At 40.2% G+C, this 26327-nt stretch overlaps 3 protein-coding genes and 2 long non-coding RNA genes across 5 annotated transcripts; 4 read left to right on the top strand and 1 right to left on the bottom strand.

The window, feature by feature from the left end:
• Positions 1-319: 319 nt before the first annotated feature.
• LOC109463366 (galactosylceramide sulfotransferase-like) lies at positions 320-3463 on the bottom strand. Its single transcript, XM_019760140.1, has 2 exons — positions 1927-3463; positions 320-330 (listed from the first exon to the last, which is right to left on the bottom strand). The coding sequence occupies exons 1-2, from the start codon at positions 3272-3274 to the stop codon at positions 320-322; spliced, it is 1359 nt and encodes a 452-aa protein (XP_019615699.1). The 5' UTR covers positions 3275-3463.
• A 3266-nt stretch (positions 3464-6729) lies between these two features.
• On the top strand, positions 6730-10904 carry LOC109463378. Its single transcript, XR_002139822.1, has 3 exons — positions 6730-7019; positions 7163-7269; positions 10825-10904. It is a non-coding gene; the product is annotated as an uncharacterized LOC109463378 (long non-coding RNA).
• A 1331-nt stretch (positions 10905-12235) lies between these two features.
• Positions 12236-14730, top strand: LOC109463365 (ankyrin repeat and SOCS box protein 3-like). The gene is made up of 7 exons (XM_019760139.1): positions 12236-12274; positions 13065-13163; positions 13545-13643; positions 13802-13903; positions 14070-14168; positions 14369-14471; positions 14726-14730. Exons 1-7 carry the CDS (start codon positions 12236-12238, stop codon positions 14728-14730), a joined length of 546 nt encoding a protein of 181 aa, XP_019615698.1.
• Positions 14731-15741: 1011 nt separating this feature from the next.
• LOC109463377 lies at positions 15742-16916 on the top strand. Its single transcript, XR_002139821.1, has 3 exons — positions 15742-15854; positions 15998-16096; positions 16820-16916. It is a non-coding gene; the product is annotated as an uncharacterized LOC109463377 (long non-coding RNA).
• Positions 16917-17650: 734 nt separating this feature from the next.
• Positions 17651-24976, top strand: LOC109463411. Its single transcript, XM_019760231.1, is given in 10 exon segments — positions 17651-17731; positions 18239-18487; positions 19312-19482; positions 20010-20363; positions 20731-20867; positions 20957-22130; positions 22133-22214; positions 22452-22549; positions 22821-23070; positions 23468-24976. Coding segments are annotated over 9 exon segments (3366 nt in total). The 5' UTR covers positions 17651-17731; positions 18239-18276; the 3' UTR covers positions 24357-24976.
• The last annotated feature ends 1351 nt before the right edge of the window (positions 24977-26327 follow it).

Raw genomic sequence — 26327 nt, 5'->3', positions numbered from 1 at the left:
TACAGGAAGTGGAATTTCTTGTTTTTTTTCTAGGAACAGGCCAAAATCAATGCGCGCGCGGACGTCATCCATAAAATTTACTTGGTGTGGCATAATGAAATAAGACACGGATTGAAGACACAACAAAACACTGCTATCACAGTGTTTAATATACAAACGGGCAGCTTCCGAAGCCTTAAAGGTGATCTATACGAATAATATGTTATATAATTGCTGAATATATCTGAGCATTAAAATGTATATGCTTTACATGCCTAACAATTCTAACAATATCCAAACAGAAATTCTAAAAGTTATTTTTGAAAAAAAGATGCTGTCATTACATCGAGCCTGTAACATTTTCATCAAAGTAATTCTTACAGAGGTAGAGGAATTGTAGCAGTTTGAGACTTGTGTCTACATAGCAAACGAATTATAGAGTTGCCATCGTATGTATGCAATATTGACTAACAAATTGTGTACGTTCCTTGATCATAAATAGTAAGATATTGCAAAATTGATACAGCAAATCATGAGGGCTTTTTGTACATGTGCCTTAAAATGATCAAAATTGTGGATTGCATAAATAAAAACTGGATGCTTTATAAACTAAGGGAAGTGAATACTTAAATGGCATTGCATACGTGCAGTGTCAACAGCGTACATGAATTGTTAATTAGCAGTGATAAAACTTAGTAGTAATAGCATATATAGTCAATAGAGTAAATGCTTTCGTAAAATGTAAATTGTGTACAGTCCTAGGTTTTATATCACTACTTCTAGAATGCAACTTTCTGTATATAATATAATTAACATACTGGCCTTACGATCGTTTAACGAGCAATATAAAATTGTATCATATCTTCCCTCGAAACCATTGAACTAATTGATCTGTACACTGCATTATTGCAGCAGAAATGTCTTTACCATAAATTTTATCCTGAATTGATTTTAATATAATGGGGAATCTTCGTTACTTTTGGCTGCGTTCAATCTTGATAATGGCAAGGCAGTTATCCTCAACAGATGTGAACCATGATGTTTTTTAAGTAGTACATTTCACCAAAACACTTCTGAATAAGTGTTTTTTTTTTACATGTAGAGGTTTGACATAGGGTTGCTGGTTTTGCGTCACTATCAAAAACACGATTAATTGTAATAAAACAATGAAAACTTGATTATATTGTACTTAATTAGGCCCCTAATTTTATATCCCCATGTAAGATATCAAGTATTTTAGAGGTACAGTACTAACAAATGTGTCTTATTGGTCGTTACGTCAGTGCAAAAACAAAATTTCTCGGTGTGTGAAAAAACAGCGTACATCACCAACTGTATGCAACACCTTTGAATTTGTACTGATACTTAAAATTTTGTAATTCAAGTAACGTTAAACCATATATTCAAGTTGTTGCTGATTGTATATTAAAGTTTTACATGTCAATTAAAGAGATTTTCTCTATGATATTGTATGTTTATTTCTATAACTATTTTGGTATGCGTAACGTTACATAATGACTAAATTATTAACCGACGTTCCTTTCTCCCTTTTCTAACATTAGAACCTTGTTCATATTATTTTGGTTGGAATACTGAGGATAGGTTTTTGTATGTTTTTTTCATGCGTCTCAAGTATGGAAGGGAATTTCTTTTCCACAATGAAATTTTGGTTGGAGTACTGAGGATTAGGTTTCTGTACGTTTTTTTCAGGCATCTCAACCATGGAAGGGATTTTGTTGTCCACAATGAAATTTTGGTTGGAATACTGAGGATTAAGTTTTTGTATGTCCTTTTCATGTATCTTAAGAATGACGTCTAAAAGGGAAAGCGGTTTCTTTTCCGCTGTTAGATTTTGGTTGGGAAACAGAGGGTAAACTTTTTGCTTTTCTTTATCACGCATCTCAAATACGGGAGGTAAGTTCCTTTTTTTAATCAAATTTTGAGGACCATAATTAGGTTTTTTCTTTTCCTTATCAGGCATTTGTCGAGATTGTGGTTGTTGCTTATGCAATTGTTCCTTGTAATCCATGATATTGTATTTCAGCCGTTCCTTGACTTGCAGCTCATGCGTAAACGGTAATTCTGACTTCGCCATGTTCACACAGGTCTCGTTCATCCGGGCACTTTTCTTCACCCGAAAGCCCTTGATGGTAATGCCATCTGGTTGGAACACTTTGAAGCGGCTGTCCTGTATTTCTGCGTTCCTAACATTGTCAGATTCTATACACTCTTCTTGTAGACGCCTATTTCTTGCCTTCAAAATCTCCACCTCTTTTCTCCAGTCGAAGGGGAGCTGGGAAAGCTTAGACCACAAGGTTTTGTTGAAGTGGTCGAACAACATGGCGTCCGCCTTGTTCCAGCGGCGGATTCTTCCCGCCATTTCTTTAGTCACGTGACGAATGCTCTCTTCTCGTCGGGCGTTCATTTTGAAGAACGTGACGTCATCGATGTCCCAGCACAGCGTGTGTTTCATCAGTATCAAGGACTCTTCGAAATAGTCCGCTACCATGACAACGGAGAATATTTTTTCGAGGAAACCAATGTCGGATTTTATTGTCTGCTCTGAGACCGACTGTTTTCTAGTATATCCCAAGTCATAGAACATAGGGTTACGATAAAATTGTTTGCTAGGTGTATTTTTCTTGACATAGTAATATGGATTGTCGAGAAATTTTTTCAAGGGGGAACGGCTGCGTATCCTGAAATCTTTATCGAGCAAAAAGTAATAGAATATGGATTCATACATGTCCGCAGGATTCCTAACAATTGTGATATACATGGTATCGTCTGGCATAAGTTCCCGGATGTTGCTGTAGTTAAAACGCGTGTGGTGGCAGAGGATATTGTAGGTGATGTTTTTCCTCCTGCTACGCTCTTGGAGCACGTGGTACCTCTTAAACTTCCCCGGCCAGCCGATGTTATTGTCCTCCGCAGGTAGGACGAAGGTGAGGTTTCTAGCACTGCCGAACCGCATGATGATGTTTTGTACCGTCGAGCTGGCAGTCTTGTGGGTCTTCAGGAAAACCAGGTTTGTTTTCTTCCTGCACGTCCTAGTAGGTACGTTGCCAGATACCCTGTGTTCTGGTCCTTTAATACTGGTCATTTTAAGACCACTGTCTGTTGGAGCCCGTCTGTTAAAGATCTTGCTATTGGTCATCTCATTTGACCCTTTGGAGAAACCGTTATTTGCTGATTTCCAACTGTTGTTCGAGGGGACATCGTTTGCAACCGCCTGTCTTCCCAAGGTATCACCAATGGCACCACCAGCTAGTCCTTCAGTAAGATCGTTTTTCATTGGCTCTCGTTTAATCAGATTATCCTCAACGGTACGACTATCATTAATCAGTACCCGTCCGCTCAATGTATCGTCGATGATTTCATGAGCGATTCCTATAGGAAGTATATTGTGTGTTGATGACTCTTTCTTTGAAATATTGTTCTTCGCGCCATCAGCAAATATTTTGCTGAGACCGTCGTCTGTTAAAACCTGTTTATTCAAGATATCGCTTGCATTGCCGTTGGTCAATCTTGTATGAAGGCTATAGATTTGTGGCTCCTGTGTTCTTATAGTATTGTTGCTGCCACTCCCAGGTATCGTTTTGTCGATAGTGTTGTTTGTAGAATCCTGCCGTCTGGTTTTCCTGTCTGTCAGCTCGTTGCTTAGATCATTCTTGCCTAACGCTTGTCTCCTCAAACCACTGCTTATGGTATCGCCAGCCAAGCCGTCTGCCTGCAACCTGCAGTTGTAAAAGATGCTGCAATTGGTTAACAAATAACTTCAAGACGATTTTGTTAGTATTTTGTTGCAATTCACCATTGATCAAAACAGGCAGGTTTGAACCTACGTGATTAAAACTTTGCGGATCAACTAATGGATATTTTCAATTATTCAAAGACGTGTTTTCTAAGCTAATACGCACAATAGAAAGAAGGCCCATATTTGACCTTGACCTTTGTCTTCCTACAACCTGCCAACGTACCAAAAACCATCACAATCTGAAGCTATGCTGACAACAAATGTGCGGAAACACAGACAGACACACAGACACACCAAAAACAATGCCTCCATTTTTCATGGAGGTATAAAAGAAATATTTTGTGTAATCATAACCTCCTTTTGCCGAGAGTAAAGACAACTACGTACCCGTCTTTTCTTACTACGTTTCCTTGTTCTGTCCCAGACCAAAGCGCTGTGGGCAGCAGGCGCCGGCGGGACACTTCCATCAGCAGGAGCAGGGCTGCACCGAGGAGCAGCGCCGTCTTGCGACGTCGCCGGATCATATGCATGTTGACCTGACACGTCACTGTTAGTGTGACCTTCTATGATAGGGAATGTTGCATTTTTTGAGGTGCACACCGGAATGACTTGACGTCCTACTATCTCTTTTGCGCGTTGGGAAGTAGTTCTGAAAATGCAAGGCAAATTTAAGGGCATCCAGTGTTATCTTTAGGGCTTGGATACGATGTGGGACCGTGAGTAAATGTCAATATCATACCAAGGACATGTCCTTAATCATACAGATTGCCTTATTCAGAATATCTATAATTTTGCCGCCCTGAAACTGCATTGGATGCTTTAAAGCTAGGAACCCAGGCCATGCTAGGCAGCAAGAGAGGAAAAGTATCTTCGGGTTAGCAATGGCTGTAGTCAGAGTGCCCAGTGTTATACGGACTGAATTCGAATTGTTCTAGGTTTGACTGTTCGGGTCATTACAGCTTCGTATCTTAGTGTACGCAGCTGAGTGAACGTAACATGTAACAGTACAAAATCAACATTCTGTGCTAAGTGAGAGACTTACCATACGCGTGCTCGTAGTGTTAAGAGTTGGCGGCGATTCCCTGCGTTCCTTTTCCGACTCTCGGTTGTGTAATCCCTGTTTTCTTCATTCGGAATGGAGAATAATCCTCACTGTACTGACGTGCCACATCCTGGTATTGATGTTTTTCATGTTTTTGCTCTCGGTGTGAGAATATTGCGTTTCTGTTTGTTTTGGCAAACAGTCGCATTCAGTGAGGCGAATCCGCAGTATGCAAGATCATCCTTGCCATTTGAAACGGTAGATTCTATATCTAGGTGTATTTTAAAACTCTGTCAACATGTCAACATCTTGATGTTTCTTGGCGGAGAGAGTTAGGGTTTTAGGATTAGGCTTTTTGACCTGTACTCGAATCCGAGTTGTGCTCTGTCTTTTTTCACTGCTATATTTTTCTCGATGCTGTCTTACTTTTGCAATTTAAACGTTGCTTGTTTAATACGTTTCTAACGTTTTTGCACCTCAGATAAGTTATATATATACTATTATATCAAACCTATAACACATAACCAATACAACACAAACGTTAACTACCAGATTTCATGACGTAGTTGCAAATATTGCAAGTTCTTTGAAAAAAGTCTCCCCAAAAATATAGCTCATACCTTTCCTGTGGCACTACAATAATGTCGTCAGGTATGGTCGGTGTTTTCAATAAATAAAACACGTGCTTTCATAATCATAGCTATCCGTGCGACGCTCCTTTAAACTGCCTTTCATATACGCTATACGGATACAGGCAACTGTTGCAACAACATATAGGAAGGTTGTCTTGTCTTTTACACCCACAGAATCAGTTTTTTTATGTGCCTCAGTGCCCTTACTTTCATTTCCCTTCGTTTTATTTCCACCGATCACTTGTGTTAATAATCTAATTGCTATTGGGCTACGCAGAATGAAAGATGAAGGTTAAATAGATCGTTGCATATACCCTACTGTAGTATCATATATGAAAACATGACTCGGCTATAGCTATAAGGTAAGCCATTCTGTTCGCTATAGGTGATATAAGGCCATGTTGATTTGATTATATAGATGACATCCGCGCGCGCATGAGTTTTCGTCCGTTTCCCCCAAAACGTTTTCGACCATACTGTAAATCGTTCAAAGTAGCCGCAAAATGAGCAAATATATGCCGTAAATTGAAAAAAAATTGGAAAACGATACTTTTATCGCAGAATGCCACAAAATTCATTCCAAAGGACAAGAATAAAATGTGAAGGAATGAAAAGTCTATTATTCACCATGCCGATAATACATTACTTTGTGTGTTTAGTCATTTGTTCAACCTTGATGATGAAAGCAACTTTGTTGTACAACTCAACGGTTTGCAGAGGAAGTTGAAAATACTAGAATACATTAGACGTTTATATATATACATGCATTTATATATTTATGTATCGGTATATGTATATATGATTGTAACGCGTGTGACCTGTGCTTAGCCCAGTGGGGCAAAAATGCACAATAAAAGACATTATTAATATTTTCCATCTGAAAAATTGTGTCTCACTTGTTGGGATTGTAGTCTATTGAAATACGTGACCAACTTGTAAAACACCGCCTTAGTAATGAAATGTATGGGAATTCAAATATCACTGAGCTTCTTTGTCGGCCTGATCATGGCGAGTTGTACTGCAGTACGATCAGAAATCGCCGGTGGCGCTCCATATATTCGTGAACATGTTTTTACAAGGTGACCTGGGCACGAGACTACTGCTGAACTTTGAACCGGGAAGTTGGGAGAGTTACCGAAAAGTTCAGTGTCAGGTAATACCTTTCTTGTACACTTTTTTTGTGAACATGTCGGACACCAGACTCCCCTATTCGATGTGATATTGAACTTGACTCACTGTGAGAGGCGCTGGTAAGTCTGTTCCTTAGTACTGTAACGTTAAGTGGGAAAAATAAGCTAAAAATTCTAAATTACGTTTAATAAATGTTTGCTTGAACAAACAGTTTTAAACCTAATTTGCCGTGGGTTTCTTGTGATTGTGGCAGTGTTTGTGTCTTTATAAAGTTCTGCTGGTGTCCTTTAATTTGGGGATTGGAGAGTTTGTAATTCGGCTTGGATTTTTTAGAATCAATCCCCTGTCCACATCATAATGTAACGTTACAACATGTCTGTACATGTGGCCTGTGGTGTCACTTTATGCTACATCCGGGTAATCTGGAAGAAGGGGATTCCCCTAGCCCTGGAATTTCCAGTGATGTCATCACGAAACTGTGAGTCTTAAATCTCCTTGCTTAGTCTAACTGACCATATTTTTTGCCCAATGTTCTGCATGATATACTCGAGCTATGAGGTAATATTGAGTGTGTGACTGTGTGGTTTTGGCATTCATGTTTTGTGTTTTGCTTTTAAATAGAAAAACAAACATGCAGCTGACAGTGGTGTAGAAGTTTACCGGATGGTCCAGAATGGAACTTATCTGAAGAAAAGGAAGGAATGGATCTGAAGAAAAGGAAGGAATGGGTAGGTTATGTGTTCTTGAGGATTCAGATGTACAAGAACAAAGGAGGTCAGGAATATGTAACGTTACATGAGCACAAAGAATAATCATCTAATAATATTCATGATAATCTGTGTTTAATAATATATTGTTCATTTATGAAGTAGCCAATACAGATATATGCTTGTCTCTGGTATAGCAATTAATTTCTGAGTAAATTTACCATCACCAATCTCTGGAATTCAAACAATATGTAACATAATGGTGATGATGGGTTTTTCTGTTGGTTTGACAGATGAGAAATAATGTCAAGGTTGGTCCTCATGAGAACACATAATGTGACATAGAGACCATGATATACATGTACATCCTCATATTGATGCCTTGAAAAATCCAACTAAATCCTATAAGGCCACACCAATTTAATTTGTTTTTCTTGGTTAATGGATTTTTCCAGAAAAATAATGGAGGGGGCGGGCTAAAAAAAAAAGGAAAAATAAAAACAGGCCTAGGCATCCTATTATGGTCCAAAATGGTACGATAGGAGCCATGAAGTCAACACACCAGGCTGGGTCAAAATTTGAACAATGAATTTTGAACTTTTAATGATACCATTGCATTGAAAGATGGAATAGCTGTAACAACTAGGATGAAAAGAACTGTTTTCAACTGTTCAGAGCAAAATATGAGCTGCATTTTACAGTTGATTCTGAATTTTTATTTTTATTTGCAAATCAGAAAAAAATGAAGCGGGTGAATCCGTTAACCAAGAAATTAAATTGGTGTGGCCTAAGAGCTGTTTTTTTAATTATTTCTACACATGACAGTTAAGTAAATTAAGAACTACCTTAAAGTATTTTAATTTGTGATGTGTGTCTTTCCTCCCTTGCAATATTGTGTCACTAGTAAGTGTCCATTGGTGATACGTCGATGAAGGTTAGACATCCAGGTAATACGATATGCCAAAAAACAGTTACTCAAGCAACTGGATATGATTTTGAAAACGTCAGACGTTTCAGCTAGTATCCACTAGCTTTCGTCAGTGACTGAGAGACCAGAGGGGAAAGCAGGTTTATATACACAACCTGTTGATTGATATGCAAATAAAGTGAAGACAAATTTTTGGAAGTCGAAAAAGGAACAAAAGTCAGACAAGTCAAGACAAGATGATGCAAATTAGTCTGAAAGCTCCTGTTATACAGGACAGGAGCTTAAGTGTTGTCTGTCCTCGGGGCTGGGAGTGCCAAATCCCAAGTGCCGGAAAGATCGACCCATAGCCCCCCTTCCCTGTTGAGGGTGGGGTTGTACATTCTTTCATATATTGCCTCTTTAACACCCCGTTCCCACCAGCGTGTTTCGCGGTCTAAGACATCCGTGGACTCGTGTTTGAAAGAGTGACCCTGGTTGTGTTGTAGGTGGTGGAAAATAGCTGAGGAGTAGCCGTTGGCACTAGGTCGGCAATGTTCTTTGTACCTTACTTTAAGCGGTCGACTTGTCTCTCCGATGTAGGTGTTGTTACAATTGGGCTCCTCACATTTGAGTCTGTAAATAACATTCGCCTTGGTACCCTTGTGAGGTCGGTCCTTAGGGTGTACCAGTCTTTGTCTGAGGGTTGAGTGAGGTTTGAAGTTAGTGGCTATGTTGAAGTTTTGGAAGATCCGTCGGAGTTTCTCAGATACTCCTTGGACATACGGAATAGTGATGTTGGCCTTGTTTTTGTTGGTCAATGGTTTGCACTTCTGGGTTTTCTTAGACTGATCTGAAGGTTTGAGCGCTTTGTTGAAAGTCCAGTTTTGGTAGCCACATTTAGCCAGGGCACCTCGGAGGTGTCTTTGTTCGTCCGTTTTGGCTTGGTCTGAAGTGACAATGTTGTCTGCACGATGGAAGAGAGTTTTGATCACTGCTAGTTTGTGTTCCAAAGGGTGGTGGGAATCAAAAGCCAGGTACTGATCAGTGTGGGTTGGTTTCCTGTACACTTCGAAACGAAGGTTACCATCTTCCTCTATGATAGTTTTGGTGTCTAGGAAAGGGAGCATGTTGTCATGGCTTGGCTCCTGTGTGAACTTGATGTTGTCATCTATCTGGTTGATGTGGTCAAAGAAGTCAGCAGCTACCCTCTTTTTCAATCTGCACCAAGTGTCATCTACATATCGAAACCAGTTGGCCGGGGGAGTGTCATTGAAAGTGCTGAGGGCTTTGTTTTCAAACTTCTCCATGTACAGGTTTACAACAATTGGTGAGACTGGTGATCCCATAGCACAGCCGTGCATTTGTTGGTAGAACTGTCCTTTGTAGGTAAAGTATGTGCATCCTAAGCAGAGTTCTAGTAGCTCACAAACTTGGTCAACGGATAGGTTGGTTCTATCTGCAAGTGTATCATCGGCTTCCAAGGCTTCCTTGACTACTGACACTGCTTCCTTGGGTAGTATGGAGGTGAAAAGTGAGCACACGTCATACGAAGTGATGGTTTCATCATCCTCTACATGAATGTCTTTGATTTTGTTGACAAAGTCGGCACTATTCTGTACATGGTGCTGAGATTTCCCCACTAGTGGTCCTAAAATCTTGGCTAGAAAACCTGCTAACTCATAGGTGACAGAGCCTATACTGGAGACTATGGGTCGTAGAGGGACACTTTGTTTGTGGATTTTGGGAAGGCCGTAGAAAGCAGGGGGTTGTTCCGTTGTGGGATTGAGTTTTAGGTAGGTGGGGCGATCCAGAACTCCTTCAGTTTGCAATTTCTTGAGAGCTGAACTGATTTTCCCTTTAAACTTGTTAGTGGGGTCCTTTTTCAAGGGCATGTAGGTGTCTTTGTCTCCCAATAGGTCCTGTACCTTCCTGTCGTACTGCTCCCTGTCTAAGACTACTGTGCTCACTCAACCCTCAGACAAAGACTGGTACACCCTAAGGACCGACCTCACAAGGGTACCAAGGCGAATGTTATTTACAGACTCAAATGTGAGGAGCCCAATTGTAACAACACCTACATCGGAGAGACAAGTCGACCGCTTAAAGTAAGGTACAAAGAACATTGCCGACCTAGTGCCAACGGCTACTCCTCAGCTATTTTCCACCACCTACAACACAACCAGGGTCACTCTTTCAAACTCGAGTCCACGGATGTCTTAGACCGCGAAACACGCTGGTGGGAATGGGGTGTTAAAGAGGCAATATATGAAAGAATGTACAACCCCACCCTCAACAGGGAAGGGGGGCTACGGGTCGATCTTTCCGGCACTTGGGATTTGGCACTCCCAGCCCCGAGGACAGACAACACTTAAGCTCCTGTCCTGTATAACAGGAGCTTTCAGACTAATTTGCATCATCTTGTCTTGACTTGTCTGACTTTTGTTCCTTTTTCGACTTCCAAAAATTTGTCTTCACTTTATTTGCATATCAATCAACAGGTTGTGTAAAATACTATATAAACCTGCTTTCCCCTCTGGTCTCTCAGTCACTGACGAAAGCTAGTGGATACTAGCTGAAACGTCTGACGTTTTCAAAATCATATCCAGTTGCTTGAGTAACTGTTTTTTGGCATGTCCATTGGTGATGTTTAATATCTTCTGTCACTGCAGGTAATATGGCAGGCTGCAGCAGATGGTGATACAGTCAGAGTGAAACAGATGTTAGAGGAGGGAGTCAATCCTAATGCTGCTGATCATGGTGGAACTTTGGTTTGTTATCATGTCTTCTGTTTCTGAATTATTGTCAGTTAATTGGTAGCAACACCACTAGTCTTTTAACAGTTTTGCTCAATGCCAGGCCAAATGACCACTTCTAAGCATAGAGCTAGGTAAACACTGCAGCTGTATATGATTATGCCAAAAAATGTCAGTGGATGTTTATTTTAAAAGCTTGAGGACTGAATTCAGAAGGAAAGTATGTGTTTTTGGAATTAAGTTTGGAGTTCCATAAATTTACAATGTGGGGAAAGAATTTTGCTGTAAAAGGACTTACATACTAGTATGTCAATGTTTATGTTAATGAGATGACATCATAGTTAGGGATCACTTGGTTCTTCAGATTTCCCCATAATGGTTCATTCCACAAAGGTGTGATTATTAAAGCCCCTTTGTACAGTCACAACTATGCTTCCCAGTAGCTCATTTATGTCCTCTGGCATGGTGGCAACAGTGGGATTTTATGGTAGGATTTTAGTTATGTATGCAGTGATGTAAGATTAAGGTTGTTTCTGGAAAAATAAAATGACAGTTTTTATATATATAGGAGAATACAAACAACAAATAACCTTTAAATCTTATGTCTGTTAAAGTCTAACAGCTAACTGCCCATATCAAAAACAATTGTGCTCCAATCTGTATTGTTGCCATAATACTAAAGACCATCTCATATGTTTTACAGTCCCTGCACAGGGCAGCTTGGAGTGGCCACTATGAAACTGTATCAGTTTTACTGGCAGCTGGTGCAAATGTGAACATAAAGGACAAACAGGTAGGTAGATATTCACATGTTCCTGGAGTATCATGTGATGTCACCTTTATATTATATATATATATATATATATATATATATCATATATATATTGTAATATCATGATGTCATAGCAGTTCGAGCTTCGAACCTAACAACTAATTGATATCAAGAAAAATGTGCTCCAATCTGTCCCGTTGTCCTACTAAAGACCATCTCATATGTTTTACAGGGCAGCACTCCCCTGCACCTGGCAGCTGAGAATGGCCACCATGAAACTGTGTCAGTTTTACTGGCAGCTGGTGCAGATCTAAGCACACTGGATGAGTTGGTATGTACATTGACTGTTGTGGTACATTACATGCCCCTGGAGCACCTTTAGCTAAATCTTTCAGGAAACAAACAGCTACTTGATAATGTTAACAATAAAAGAGGTGTGTTCCAGTCTGTGCTGTCCTTCAATTCTTCACAAAAACAAAAGTGTAGTCATTTTTTCAGGGCTACACCCCCCTTGAGTATGCAACTTTGCGAGGTCAATCCAGGTGTGAGGAAGTAATGCGGCAGCACGAGGCTGATAGGGATGAAGGGAACAAAGTATCATGTGATGTCACCTTTCATTTAAATATCATGATGTCATAGCAATTCGAACTTCAAACCTAACAACTAATTGATATCAAGAAAAATGTGCTCCAATCTGTCCCGTTGTCCTACTAAAGACCATCTCATATGTTTTACAGGGCAGCACTCCCCTGCACCTGGCAGCTGAGAATGGTCACCATGAAACTGTATCTGCTTTACTGACAGCTGGTACAGATGTGAACACACATGACAAAGATGTAAGTAGATTGTACATCACATGTTCCTGGAGTAATATATCATACATGTGTATGTAATGTCACCATGGAATATCATAATAGCAGTTCAAATCTAACAACTAACTAATGTAGGTTCAGGGCAGGGACCAGTTAAGGAGATCCCATTGAAATCTATGCTAAAACCACTAGAAACAAACACTTTAAAACATTGTATATTTTAGAAATATACATTCTTCTGTCCTTACCAGAAAACTGGGCCTTTCTGAGCAAAATTTGCCCAGGAAAAAAAATTATCTAAAAAATAAGTACCAAAATAAATCGTCGGTGTACACACTGTTAGTTCTGTGCATGCCGATTTGCTGGTCCCTCCCCTACATGTAGATTGACAATTGGTACGTGACATGCCCCCAGAGTATCATACTTGTATAAATTATGTGATGTTACCTTAAAGTTTTTATAAAATATTTATAATTGCAGTGAGGACCCAATAGCTAATTGATTTATGTCAGTAATGATGTTCCCCAGTCTGTCCTATTCCCATACTGAAGACCACCTTATGTGTTTTACAGGGCAGGACTCCCCTGTACCTGGCAGCTAAGGATGGTCATCATAAAACTGTATCAGCTTTACTGGCAGCTGGTGCAGATCTGAACACACTGGATGAGTTCGTATGTACATTGACTGTTGTGGTACATTACATGCCCCTGGAGCACCTTTAGCTAAATCTTCCAGGAAACAAACAGCTACTTGATAATGTTAACAATAAAAGAAGTGTGTTCCAGTCTGACAAAAGTGTAGTCATTTTTTCAGGGCTACACCCCCCTTGAGTATGCAACTTTGCGAGGTCAATCCAGGTGTGAGGAAGTAATGCGGCAGCACGAGGCTGATAGGGATGAAGGGAACAAAGTATCATGTGATGTCACCTTTCATTTAAATATCATGATGTCATAGCAATTCGAACTTCAAACCTAACAACTAATTGATATCAAGAAAAATGTGCTCCAATCTGTCCCGTTGTCCTACTAAAGACCATCTCATATGTTTTACAGGGCAGCACTCCCCTGCACCTGGCAGCTGAGAATGGCCACCCTGAAACTGTATCAGCTTTACTGACAGCTGGTGCAGATGTGAACACACATGACGAATGTGTAGGTAGATTGTACATCATGTTCCTGGAGTAATACATCATACATGTGTATGTAATGTCACCATATCCGCATGGAATATCATAGCAGTTCAAACTTAACAAGTAATTGAGTGATGTCAAGAATAATATGCTGAAGACCATCTCATTTGTGTTTTACAGGACTGGACTCCCCTGCACAGGGCAGCTAAGAATGGCCATCATGAAACTGTGTCAGTTTTACTGGCAGCTGGTGCATATGTAATTGACCCATTGGACCCGTGGGTAGGTACATGTAGATTGACTGATGTCCTTGTAGTATCGTATGTGAAATACCATTTAAATCTGATAGCAGTTACATGTAATACCTAACAACTAATCAATGATGTCAATGATAATGTGATTCAGTCTGTCCTATTCTCCTAACTTAAGACTGTCTCGTGTTTTACAGCGAAACACTCCGCTGCACCTGGCAGCCCAGAACGGCCACCATGAAATTGTGTCAGTTTTCCTGGCAGCTGGTGCAGATGTGAACACACTAGATAACACAGTAGGTACATGTAATCATCAATGTAGGTACATAATATATATATTGGCTCTTGTGGTACATCACAAGTCCCTGGAGTATTGTATCGGATGTGGCCATTAAATCTTATACCTAACACTAACAGGTAATGTTTCAAGGATAATGTGTTTCAGTCTGTACTGTTGCTCTACTGAAAACTATCTCATCTTTCTCATGTTTTACAGGACAGGACTCCCCTGCACCCAGCAGCTGAGAATGGCCACCTTGAAACTGTATCAGTTTTACTGACAGCTGGAGCAGATGTGAACATACTGGATGGATCGGTAGGTAGATTGACTGTTGTGGTAATCACTTGTGCCTGGAATGTTGTATGTGATGTCACCTTTAAATCTACACATGTATAGTAGTAGTTAAGACCTTAGCTTCAAGGATAATGTGTTCTAGGTCCAATTTACACGGGGCAAAATTATATCTGCCCTGTGCCGTTCGACGTGCGGCGCTTGTCAATCGCCTAGGACATTTTCATTTTACCCATATCAACTGCAACAGTTATAAACAGATGAACATGGTGTGGGTTTCAGGCTAGTGCAGGAAATGATATATTTTCAAATAACCATTGACCTACTGCGACGCAGAAATGGGCTGTGTGGATGCAGGTCTGTTCAGGGCTCGAAATTCATTTCTGGGAATAGGTGCACTGGTGCACCCAACTTAAGAAACTGGGTGCACAAAAATTGTTTGGGTGCACCATATAGAATTTTAGCAAAAACTAATTATGTTTCATTTATAAAGAAAAATGACAAGGGTTTTCTTGCTTTTCTGACACTTTGATGTCGACAATATGCTGTATTACTACAGTAACTATATGTACATTTAACATCTTTACATACGTAAACCTACAAAAATGTTTGGCCCGGGTGCACTGGTGCACCCACGGAAAATACTTGGGTGCACAGCTCCAAATTTGGGTGCACTAAGGTGCACATGCACCCAGTATTTCGAGCCCTGCTGTTTACACACTGCTGGACCATGACGCAGACTCCCCACTAGTGATGCATACCGGTTCACTGGACTTGGATCCGGACTTGTAAGAATGTTTAGGTTCAAGTCCAAAAAAACCTAAAAGTCAAGAACCGAGTTCGGACTTATTACCATAAAAGACCATTTCACATACCCCTTTTCTTTCCATACCACCTAAAACCTTCCGTAGATTGTAAAATCTTTGCTGCAAAATGAAGAAAACATTGCCATCGGGCATCGTCAAGTACCGGCCTCCATGTTAAGTTTCACCAAGACAACATTGCAAGGTTGTCAACATGCAATTTTGTATTATAATGCCATGGGTTTAGGTCCGGACTTACAAGTCTGGAACTGAACCTAAACCTCTGGACTTGAATCCAGACCTGAACCTAAAATTGGGTTTAGGTATGCAGCACTACTCCCCACTGAGTGTGACTTTGTGGCACTTCCTCGATGTGACACAGGAAAATGGTGGCGGACCTTTTTACACACATTAAAAATCTGTTGTACAGCTCGCACTGGGGACAGATTTTTTTTTGCCCTGTGTAAATCCCTGTTACCATGCTGAAGACCATTTCATGTGTTTTACAGCAAAGGACTCCACTGCACCTGGCAGCCCAGAATGGCCACCATGAAACTGTGTCAATTTTACTGGCAGCTGGTGCAGATATGAACATACAGGACAGTAAGGTAGGACTAGATTGACATGGTACATGACATGTCCCCAGAGTATCATACTTGTATGTGACCTCACCTTAAAGTTAGAATTTTTATGTAATAATGTGCTCCAGTCTTTTATTCCCATACTGAAGATCATCTTACGTGTTTAACAGGACAGGACTCCCCTGCACATGGCAGCTAAGGATGGCTACCATGAAACTGTATCAGCTTTACTGGCGGCTGGTGCAGATGTGAACACACTGGACTGGCAGGTAGGTAGATTGACTGTTGTGGTACATCACCTGTGCCTGGAGTATCATATTGGATGTCACCAGTTACTTGGTATTTAACTTGGTAATGTTCACAGTTAATGTAACAACAAGTGTCCATAAGTGACAATTCTATGTGAAGTTTTATATTTTGTAAATACATGTAAACGTGCATCATCACGGGCATCTTATAAGCCTGCAGACGACGTATAAAATTACTGTACATGGCAATTAAACAAGGGAACCCTGTGTTTTCAGTAGTGGCCAAATATTGGACATAGAAGAACATGGCCCATTTCAGAATCTTACACCAAATCTTACAAGCCAATTACCTACACCGACTCTTACTACTCACGATTCACTCGCTCTGGATTTTAATACTCTTCTTACACCCATGGGAATTCATTACACTGCACCCATTGGAATTCATTGCAACAAAAAGAACAGCACCTTTCAAAACTAATACTTTCATCAGGAACTTTCAAGAGCAATGCTTTTATTCCGGTATTTCATCTTACACGCACGCTTGAAGCATTTATTCCAATCTTTCATCTTACACGCACGTGTATATGTGTTTTAGCTGCTAACATGACAAATCGACTGACCACAATACTCCTGCAGGAGGGATACCTCCTTCACGGAGTAATAAAAAAAAGTGTGCTTCAGTCTGTCGTGTCCTTCAATAAAAAATTCTTCACAAAAACAAAAGCGTCATGGTTGTTTCAGGGCTACACTCCCCTTCAGTATGCAACTTTGCGAGGTCAATCCAAGTGTGTGGACATAATGCAGCAGCACGAGGCTGATAGGGATGACAGAGACAAGGTACAAGATACATCATTCTTTTATTAGCCTCTTCCAAAAAGCTGCTCTTCCATAACTGTATGTAATGACCACACGTTGAAAAACGATCAGAATGATATTTGACATTTGTCATATTATACTTAGTTCTGTACTTTGAAATTAGATACTGACATGTCTTTTGTTGTTTTTATGATTCTCTTCTTCTGGATTGTATCTAAACTAGCATATATGTTTAGCAGTAACCGAAAGTTTACTACTAGCACTTAAGATAATCAGAAAAAGATAAAGGCTGCTGATAAACAACTCATCATGAAGTGGCATACATACAACATTTATTTATGTTCTCTTTATCTATAATGACTGTTCTAAATTGTTATAAACTATTAGCTAAACTATTGAACTTATTAAATGTCAAAATTGTACCTCAGGGCTGCTACTTTTTTAAAAAGTTGACTTTAAAGAGATCTACTTATGCAGTATCAGATAGTGCAATCTAAGAGGTGCACGTATGCACACTTCAGATATCCTGACAATTGTTAAAAATGAGAAGGTCTTGATAACACCATTTTTTGAAGACAGTATGGCTGTCTTACCAGCAGTATCCATTTGCCAGACAGTATCCAATATGCCACCCTAATATACTGTCTGGCAAATGGATACTGCCTGGCCAAATTCTTAGCAGCCACACAAAAGATCTGGTTGGAGATTATTCAGCAACTATTGCAGCAGCCACACAAAGGATCTGCTAAGAGATTAATTAGCTGATTACATTGCAGGATTTCACAAGCAATCTTAAGAGCAAGGAGCACAATCAGGGACCATCAGCAACTGATTCAGGTGACCAGGAAAAATAGCTAAGAAGAATGAAATTACTTGACAATTTATGGGAATATATTATTATCTCCAAACTAACATAATGTTAATGGTACACAGTCAAGTTTTATGGAGACTTTTATACTGGTTTATTCCAACAGCTCAGAAATCAATTCATCAATCAATCAATCAATCAACCAATCAACATAACCTGCCTTCTAGGATAGTGATCAGCTTGTACGTAAATGATACACTGTATCTCTGACTTGACATGACACTTCTTCAGTAACCAAAGTAACCACTTTCGAAATCATACATTTTCTGCATGCTCGAATAGATTTTACAGAATAATGTGTTCCTCCATGTAGATTTGCATATCTTTTAGAAAAATTTGATGATAATTATACATTTGAAATTTTGTAATTTTGTTGGAAGTTCTAGCAGGTCCAGGTCTCCAAGGTATTAGAAAATTGAACCAAGGATTTTGAGGTTTCAGGATTAAGATCCTGTTTTCATACCTAATTGATTCAGCATCTGTACCAGTGGAAGTTGAGCTGGGAGGTCCAGAGATGTGTGCTCTGTATGAGCAGGCCTGTAAAGAGGGGACCACTCAAGTCTTCAACATCAGACTGATACTGTCTGGGAAACATGGGAATGGTAAAAGCAGCCTGAAGAACAGCTTGCTTCAAATCGAGTTCCACAAAGATGAGGAGAGCACTGATGGTATTGTCATCACTTCATGTCTCATGACTGGGAAAGAAGAATGGAAAATCACCAAAGGTATACAGTGTATTAATAATGGCTTTCTTGTCTCTATTCAAGTAATGAAATTTTAGAAAATGCACCAACAACAATTCTTAACTAGAAAGGCCTTGAACATTTGCTCAAGAGCAACTACAATTGTGCAGCATATTTCACCCATTCTTCCCATTCCATATTAAGTACACTGTTCCATATCAACTTTTTCCTAGTGTATACAGTACCTTTTAGTGTTCACAAAATCCCTATATGGTGCTTTTCAATAGAAATATTCTTGAAACTCCTATACACTGCTTTAATATTAGTAAAAGCGTTCTAGAAACCCCCACTAACGAAGTGCCTTTCAGTAACATACAGGTATTCTGGAAACAACATCTGATTGAATGTACATGTAACCTTTCGATGCCTCCCAGTATCTGCCTGGAGATCAACAATTCATGTCACCCTGTATCTTCTTGAAGATTACCTTTCCATACAATCCTGTATCTGTTTGATTATCACATTATCCCAGCAGCCAATCAGAAAGAAGAAACTATTCACAGCTGATGAGTAAGTAGCTAGGTCATGTGTGCCAAATATGCATACCATTCATGCCAAATATTGTCATGCATACCATGTATAGTAAAACCCCAAATAAAACCATTTTAAAAGCCTATATCGAAACTGAAAAGACAAAAAATGCCCACTAGTACTCTACCTGCAGCTGGAGTCTATACTAAATTTCAGGTCATGATCATTGGCCCCCAAATAACCATTATATTATATAGTATCATACTATATAGTATGGGTGAAATATAGAAGATATAAGATTTTTATTTGACTAATTAGGAATTTGTTAATTTCAGAGACGAAGGACAGTGAGTTTGTGCATGCTGCTGCCATAGAAATGAAGAAGATGAAAGAAGGGAGGAAACAACTGTTACCACAAAGCATGTCCAGAAAGCCAGAGGGAGACAAGGAGTTAAGACAAGAAACGTTCAGATCTGAACCACACCAAACAGCTCCTGCAAGTCAAGGTATTATTACTAGATCTGCCAACTTGAAGGGTATAGATTTTTAATGTCATACCATTCATTCAGTGACAGACTTGTACCTTTCCACTTTGCACTTTGCATCCTTATTTACCTGTAATCAATTTATAATCTGTGAATGATCTCTAAACAAAGACCAACTGCCATGTAGAAATTGGTCTGCCTGCGACACCATTTACTGCTGGGCCGCGATGCACACTTTCCTCTGAGTGTCATGCCACACTTGTGGCACCTCCTGAATGTGCCACAGGATAAATGCCATGTGACGCCGCGCATCTTTGGCAGGCCTATTTACACATAAAAAATCTGTCCTACAGCATGCATCATGCGGTGCCATACAATGTATGTCGAATGTCCTAGCCCAGATATTTTTGCTGTGTAAATTCGGCCTTTTATCATACTTTGCATCAGGAATTTAGAACATCATTTAAACATTGCATAGTTGTTTTAAGGAAAGATTAAATTTTTACATGTATGATAGATGATATCTTATTTTACCTGCACTGAAATAGAGCACCAAAGAGAGCCTGTTGCAAGCACTTCTTCACACGTACAACCCTCTGCAAGTAACCAGTCTAGTAGCACTAGTGCCAGAAGAGCAGCTACGCAGTCAGAGGACTACAAACGTGCCACCCAAATTTTTCTCGGCAAAGATGACCTGTCCAACGTCGTTGGATCAAAGGAACATCCTGCCATTTCAATCTGGGACTACGCCGGCCATGACGTGTACTACAGCAGCCACCATGTCTTCTACAGTCATTATGCCATCTACATCGTGACCCTGAACCTTGAGAAACCTCTGGACACCCCACTCAAGCCATGGCCTGGCAGCTGTGCAGGAGCACTTCAACTCAGAACAGAAGGAGGTTAGTGTGGACCGGTGATTTTTTAAATGTTCTTTTTATTGGAACACATGATTTCAAAATCAAATGTTAATATCAAGTCATAACAGGATGAATTTTCATTTAAGCCCTGTTGGATTTTGTACTTTGGGGGAGGGGGGGTGAGTACTAGTAGCATCATGAGGACTAAACATTAATATTACCAGGTATACTGGTGGGAGTGCTTCACTATGCAAAAATGGTTAAGGTATAGATTCATGGATTAAAAATGCTTGCAGCTTTAACTGTTTTGCTTCTCTGTATAAATTTACCAATATCAAGTTCTTCCAATAAAAGAGCCTTGATAGCATATTGAAAGTCTTGACAAGTATGGGTTTTATTAATTTTGTAGATGTCTTTGACTACCATCTGGAGTCCATTCGAGCACACACCGGACCAAACAAGAGGACCCTACTGAGTGATGACCAGCAACAAGACAAAGGGCCCCCTGTGATTGTGGTTGGTACACACAAGGACCAAGTAGAGCAGGTTTGTCTGATTATATATTAGAAACTCATGTTTACATATTCTTAATTGAAAAGTAATAAAATCAACTTATTGCTCCTTTTTTACTCCAGGAACAGATTGATGAGTTGTTCTCCAACCTCAAAGAGCATCTCAGTGGGAAGGCCATTGACAGCCATGTGTATGACAGGTACTTCGCTATTGACAACACCAAGCGTGATCCAGAAGATCAAGAGATGTCACATCTGAGAGATTTTATCCTCAAGATTGCCCAACAGCAAAACCACATGGGCAGGAGAATCCCAATCAGATGGCTGGAGCTGAAGTCCAAGCTGGTGGAAATGGAGAAGCAGGGCAGGAAGTACTGCAGCCTTCAGGATGTGCTGAAAGCTACAGACAGTTCTGATCTACCTGAAGGAGTCACTCCAGAGAGAAACGCTGTCACAATCCTGAGGTTCTTTCATCTGTGCGGAGACATCCTCTTCTTCGACAGCCCAGAACTCCGCAACCTTGTGGTCCTGGACCCGCAGTGGTTTGTGGACGTGCAGAAAACAATCATCACCATCCCCAAGTTTCGGGATCCCGAAGTGAAAGACAAGTGGAGACTGCTGGAGTCAACAGGTATGTTAGAAGACAGCCTGATACAGCATGTGTGGAAGAAGAGACAAGAGGAACTCGAGTATGACCTTATCAACCACAAAGATGAGCTACTGAAGATGATGGAACAGTTTGACCTGATCCTACAATGCAGTACTAGCAAAGATGATGAGACAGACACAAGTACAAACACCTCAAGCCCACAGAACCCCACCTACTTTGTTCCATCTCTCCTGACTGCTGTGAAGGACAGGAAGAAACTGTATCCAAAAGGGGTGAAGTGCAGCAAGCCTATCATTGCTGTATTTGATGACAAGTTCTGCCCTGTTGGTGTGTACCATCGCCTTGTCATTGCAAGCATGCGTCGACATAACAAGCTGAGGCCACTGGCATATGCAAGCTGTGCAAGGTTCATCACAAACAACCCAAAGCAGACCTTCGTCATCACCAAGAAAGACCACCGCCTGAAGGTGGAGCTGTTGTCGTCAGAGAAGGAAGAGTCTGCCTGCTTCAGCCATGGTCCAGCTGTCCGAAAAGGTCTGGATGAAGACCTGCGGGAGATCATCAACAAGTGGATCCCGGGTATCAGGTACAAGTGGTGCCTCCAGTGTTGCTGTGACAGCCACAAGGAGACGGAGGAGCTGGATGAAGACAGCTTCATCCCAATCACAAGTGTCCATGAATGGTTCATGAGGGAGAAGTCGTCTGTGAAACCTACTCGCCTGCCACAACCACCATCGAAGACATCGGTCTTGGACACTGGTTCCAGAAACCGTGAGTGCTTTTCTTTGTGTTTGTCCCAAAGTTGTTAGATATACCTTTACCCTCAAATTGCAACAAGAAAATACACTGTTGAGCACCAGGCAGAAGATTTTGCTGATGTTACAGATATTAAAGGCCAGGCCCCACCATGTCATTCCAGTCAATGGAACATTGAGGAATTCTAATAGCTGTTTTTGGTTACCAAACCAGCAAACCTCTCTGAAAAGGGCACTATGTTTTTCTCTGTAGGCCAAAAGATGCTGCAGCTGGTCAAAGGAGCAGAGTCCCACAACAGGATCAGTCAGAATCTGAACAACAGAAGTCAACAGAAGAGTGTGATATCTCATGTATGTAATTCTAGTCAGCATTACTGATAAATCTTATTGTAACAATTTTCATGTGATGCTACAAAATCAAGACAGTGTAACGTGGTTGATCTTGTAGCCAAAAATTGTGACACAGTACTTTTTATTTGTCATTTAAATGTATATCATGTACCATAGTGCCATATAGGGACTTGTGTTCACATCGAGTAATAGTTTCATCAGACTCACAGACTCTAAATGATCAATAAGTCAAGATTTTATTGGTAACAAAACTTTCACATTTTTTTTTTAGTTGTAGCATGGTGCATCCCCATTGTTGTTGAACTGAAGCCACCGTGGAGGGAGCTTGGGAGAAACCTGGGTCTGTCTGAAGCTGACATGGAGAGAATCAGCCAGAAGCACCAGGAAGACACAGGGAGATGCTGTTTGGCAGTACTGGAACAGTGGCTACATCTCTCTGGTACTGATGCAACTGTAGAGGGACTGAAGAGTGCACTGGACATGGCAGGACAAAGGGCAGTAGTGGAGAAGTTGAACACAAGGTACCCTCAATAACTTTATTTAATTACAGGTAAGATAGTACCTAGAAGTGCTTCAGTTAGCTCAAGTATTATTTGATTACTTTTCAAGGTGTCATGCATATACATAGCAGGCATAAAACTTTTTCAGGAATGATAATTTTATTTATAATAAACATTTCGTTGCAGTTACACATATTTAATTTTATCTGCATCATTTTCAGTCTACAATTATGTTTTGAAATAGCTGCCACATAATTCTGTAAGCCAGATTTTTGCTGTTGACCAACAATAACAATAATAACCGCAATGTAAGTCCTTCTCATTCTTAATAATATGTATTACTAATTGATAACAAACAAGTCATAAAGATTATGATATATAAAATTTAAGTTTTTGTCAAACCTTTCATTGGTTTCAGTGAACAGTCAATGAGAAGAGAGTTACTGGATTTGCAGGACCAAGTAACAAGCATTCTACGTGCTGACTTCCCCAACCTGAACTTTGTCCCAGACAAGAACAAGAAAGCAGATGAAGACAGACAGGAGCTCAACAGGAAGACACTTCGGGAGGAAATGTTCTCCAGTAGTACAAACTACAGCCTTGAATCTAATGTCTATGATCTGATATATGACAGAAAACAATCAGTCTGTCGTATCAACTGGCCTACTGGTTCTGGAACAGGCTTTCTGTTGAGCAAGGGAAAGGTTCTCACATGTTACCATGTATATAGAAAGATGTACAGGGACTTATGGTCATTTCCTGATACAAGCCTGTATACTGCAACATTCTTTGTGTCTGCTGAGAGGGAACACAAAGTTCCTTTTGAAGCTCCTGCAGCTATGCTAAAATGCTACAGTGAAGAGCTAGATTATGCTATTCTCCAACTGGCAGGTGGAGACGAGGCAGAAAGAATTGACAGCCTACCTCTTCTTGGACGTTCTATCTCAGAAAGTGAGGACGACAGAAAGATGGTGGTTGTTGTCGGCCACCCTCATGGTGGGAGCAAGAAGGTTGACTTCTGCCCCATCGCTGGGGTGGTTGAGAAGTACGCCATTCATGTTCGCTCTCCAAACCTAATCCAGGCAGACACACGTAAGCCCCTGTACCACACAGGTGTGATGTTCCACGGCTCCTCAGGCTCCCCAGGGTTTGACATGTATGGTAATGTGGTGCTCATGCACACCAGGGGGTTCCCAGAAGGCAGAAGTAAAAGCCGCATTGAGTGCGGGGTCCTTCTGACTGCCATCAAAGACCATGCACGTCAAACCCTGCAACCTGAGAATTTCAGTGAGATCTTTCCCTTGTGATTTGGATAGTTTTCTTTTGTGTCGCCTGCAATCAGCTGACCATTGTACAGGATGTTTAGTCATGCAGTATGATTTTCATCATCATCATAGTTGTACATAGAGAATGCCAATGTTAAGAATTCCACTGTATTCATGTTGTAGTGTTAAATCACTTGATATACATTAATATTGATGTATTCTACAGTGGGTACAGTAATTAAGTTCTATGATTTCTTGTCAAAGTTTAGTGAAATAGTATTTGAATCCTCATGGTTCCAAATGCTGGTATATAGAATTAATTATTGAAGGCTTTGAACAAAGTATTGGAATACAATTATGAATATGGAGGGACCAGAATTTCAAATGTGAATATAGAGTGGTAAAAAAATTGGAGCATGATTATAAAGATCATGCAATATATAGCTAATCAACGTGATTTTGTTTGAGACTCACAAGTGGATATTGTTTTGTCAAAAATTTGAGGCAATGTTTAAAACTTTCATTCAGTTTTTGAGAAACACTGTTTGGCAACCATAACAATCATTCAATCCATTGTGTTGAGTTGACTTGTGTGCCAGTGTGTGCCTAGCAATGTCAATTATTCCAGATTTGTCAATAAATGTCATTTCCTTGTATGCTAACATTATGTGGATGTGATTATGTGTGTGTGTCTTTCTACTAGCACAATGAGTTATATGCTTAAACAAACATCTTGCAAAAATGGCTAAGGAACAAGAACCAATCTGACATCATACATCTTTAAATTTTCCTAAAGGCATCCACTGCAATTTCTGGGAGGCAAAAGAAAAAAAACACATTCTAGATGAGAAAATCTGATATTGATATTTACTGCCATTTCTTAGCTCTTAGCACATTTTTGTCATCATTTTATACGTAAAAGCACCAGGTACAGGCATGTTTACCTGTGTGTGGATGGCGTTCAGCACCAAGGACAGGTGCATTTGTGTGCGACCAGTGCTCAGCTACAGTTCATGCATGCAACATATACATAAATACAGTCATTGAAAAAAATACATTTTCTTGACATTCGTGTTTCAAGGACAGCACAATTTACCAAATTCTAATTTTCTTTGGAAACATACCACAGGGAAAATATGCAATTTTTTTCTCACTGTACACAAATGAATTAAAGAAATGGCAATCAGCATTTCAATAACTCAAGCCAGATGATTAGATTATCAGTTCAACCAATGATAACATGACAATTAGCGATTTGACGAATGAGAGAGCGTGGCTGTTACATCTGTAGGTAAATATTTGCATCTTAAAAGTTTATGTTTTGACGAGGAAGGCGGGAATATAGGAAAGGTCCATTATAAGTTTAGGGATCAACACTTTCTGTTGGAGGCGCTATTATACTTATATCACTGCTGTGTTTGTCACAGGAAACAAGTACGAAATCCTCAGGACTATCTATTTTGAAGGTCTCTCTTGCAGGGAATGAAATATTGATGATTAATTAAGGAAAACAATAATGATAAAGCTAAAGTCACCCCTACTTACTCAACGAGCTGTGGTACGGTCCGATCAACCCGGTGCAGTCCAGCTGTGTGCGCACGCTGTCGTGTGGCGTGTCGTTGTTCGGGTTTTTCCTCCAACTTTTAGCGTAAACTTTCGCCTTTTTGTCAGCAAATTTCAGCAAATTGTCCGTTTTAAAGTGTGCAGTTAACCGTAAGGAGCGTTTCTACGGTGGATTTATGCCGTTCTTTGGACGTTTGCGGGAGAAAGTACGCATTTTTGACGGTGAAAGTTTGGACAAGAATTCACATGGCGACTGTCATGGCGGGAAGGTGTTGAGAAGAGTCGTTCTTTTCAGGTAAGACTATTTCCTTCAATGTAAAACGTTACATGTTTGTGTTTCGAACAAACCTGTAGCAACACACCGCGTTTTGTAGCACTAGCTCCCCAGTTGTAGTTGTTTGTTAAGAGATTAGAGTAGTCTTTACGGTCAGGTAGGACTGCAAAATTGTG

Source organism: Branchiostoma belcheri, unplaced genomic scaffold (assembly GCF_001625305.1).
Source record: "Branchiostoma belcheri isolate BF01 breed outbred unplaced genomic scaffold, Haploidv18h27 scaffold125, whole genome shotgun sequence".
Classification (NCBI taxonomy): Eukaryota; Metazoa; Chordata; class Leptocardii; order Amphioxiformes; family Branchiostomatidae; genus Branchiostoma; species Branchiostoma belcheri.
The sequence above is the reverse complement of the archived record's forward strand: the minus strand, read 5'-3'. Positions and strand labels throughout refer to the sequence as shown.

Bases quoted from the DNA above. Each gene is read 5' to 3' on its own strand.
- LOC109463366 (XM_019760140.1), bottom strand. From the start codon at position 3,274: ATGAAAAACGATCTTACTGAAGGACTAGCTGGTGGTGCCATTGGTGAT.
- LOC109463365 (XM_019760139.1), top strand. From the start codon at position 12,236: ATGCGGCAGCACGAGGCTGATAGGGATGAAGGGAACAAA. The intron at 12,275-13,064 runs GTATCATGTGAT...TGTGTTTTACAG, and splicing joins ATAGGGATGAAGGGAACAAA to GGCAGGACTCCCCTGTACCT. The intron at 13,644-13,801 runs GTAGGTAGATTG...TGTGTTTTACAG, and splicing joins TGAACACACATGACGAATGT to GACTGGACTCCCCTGCACAG.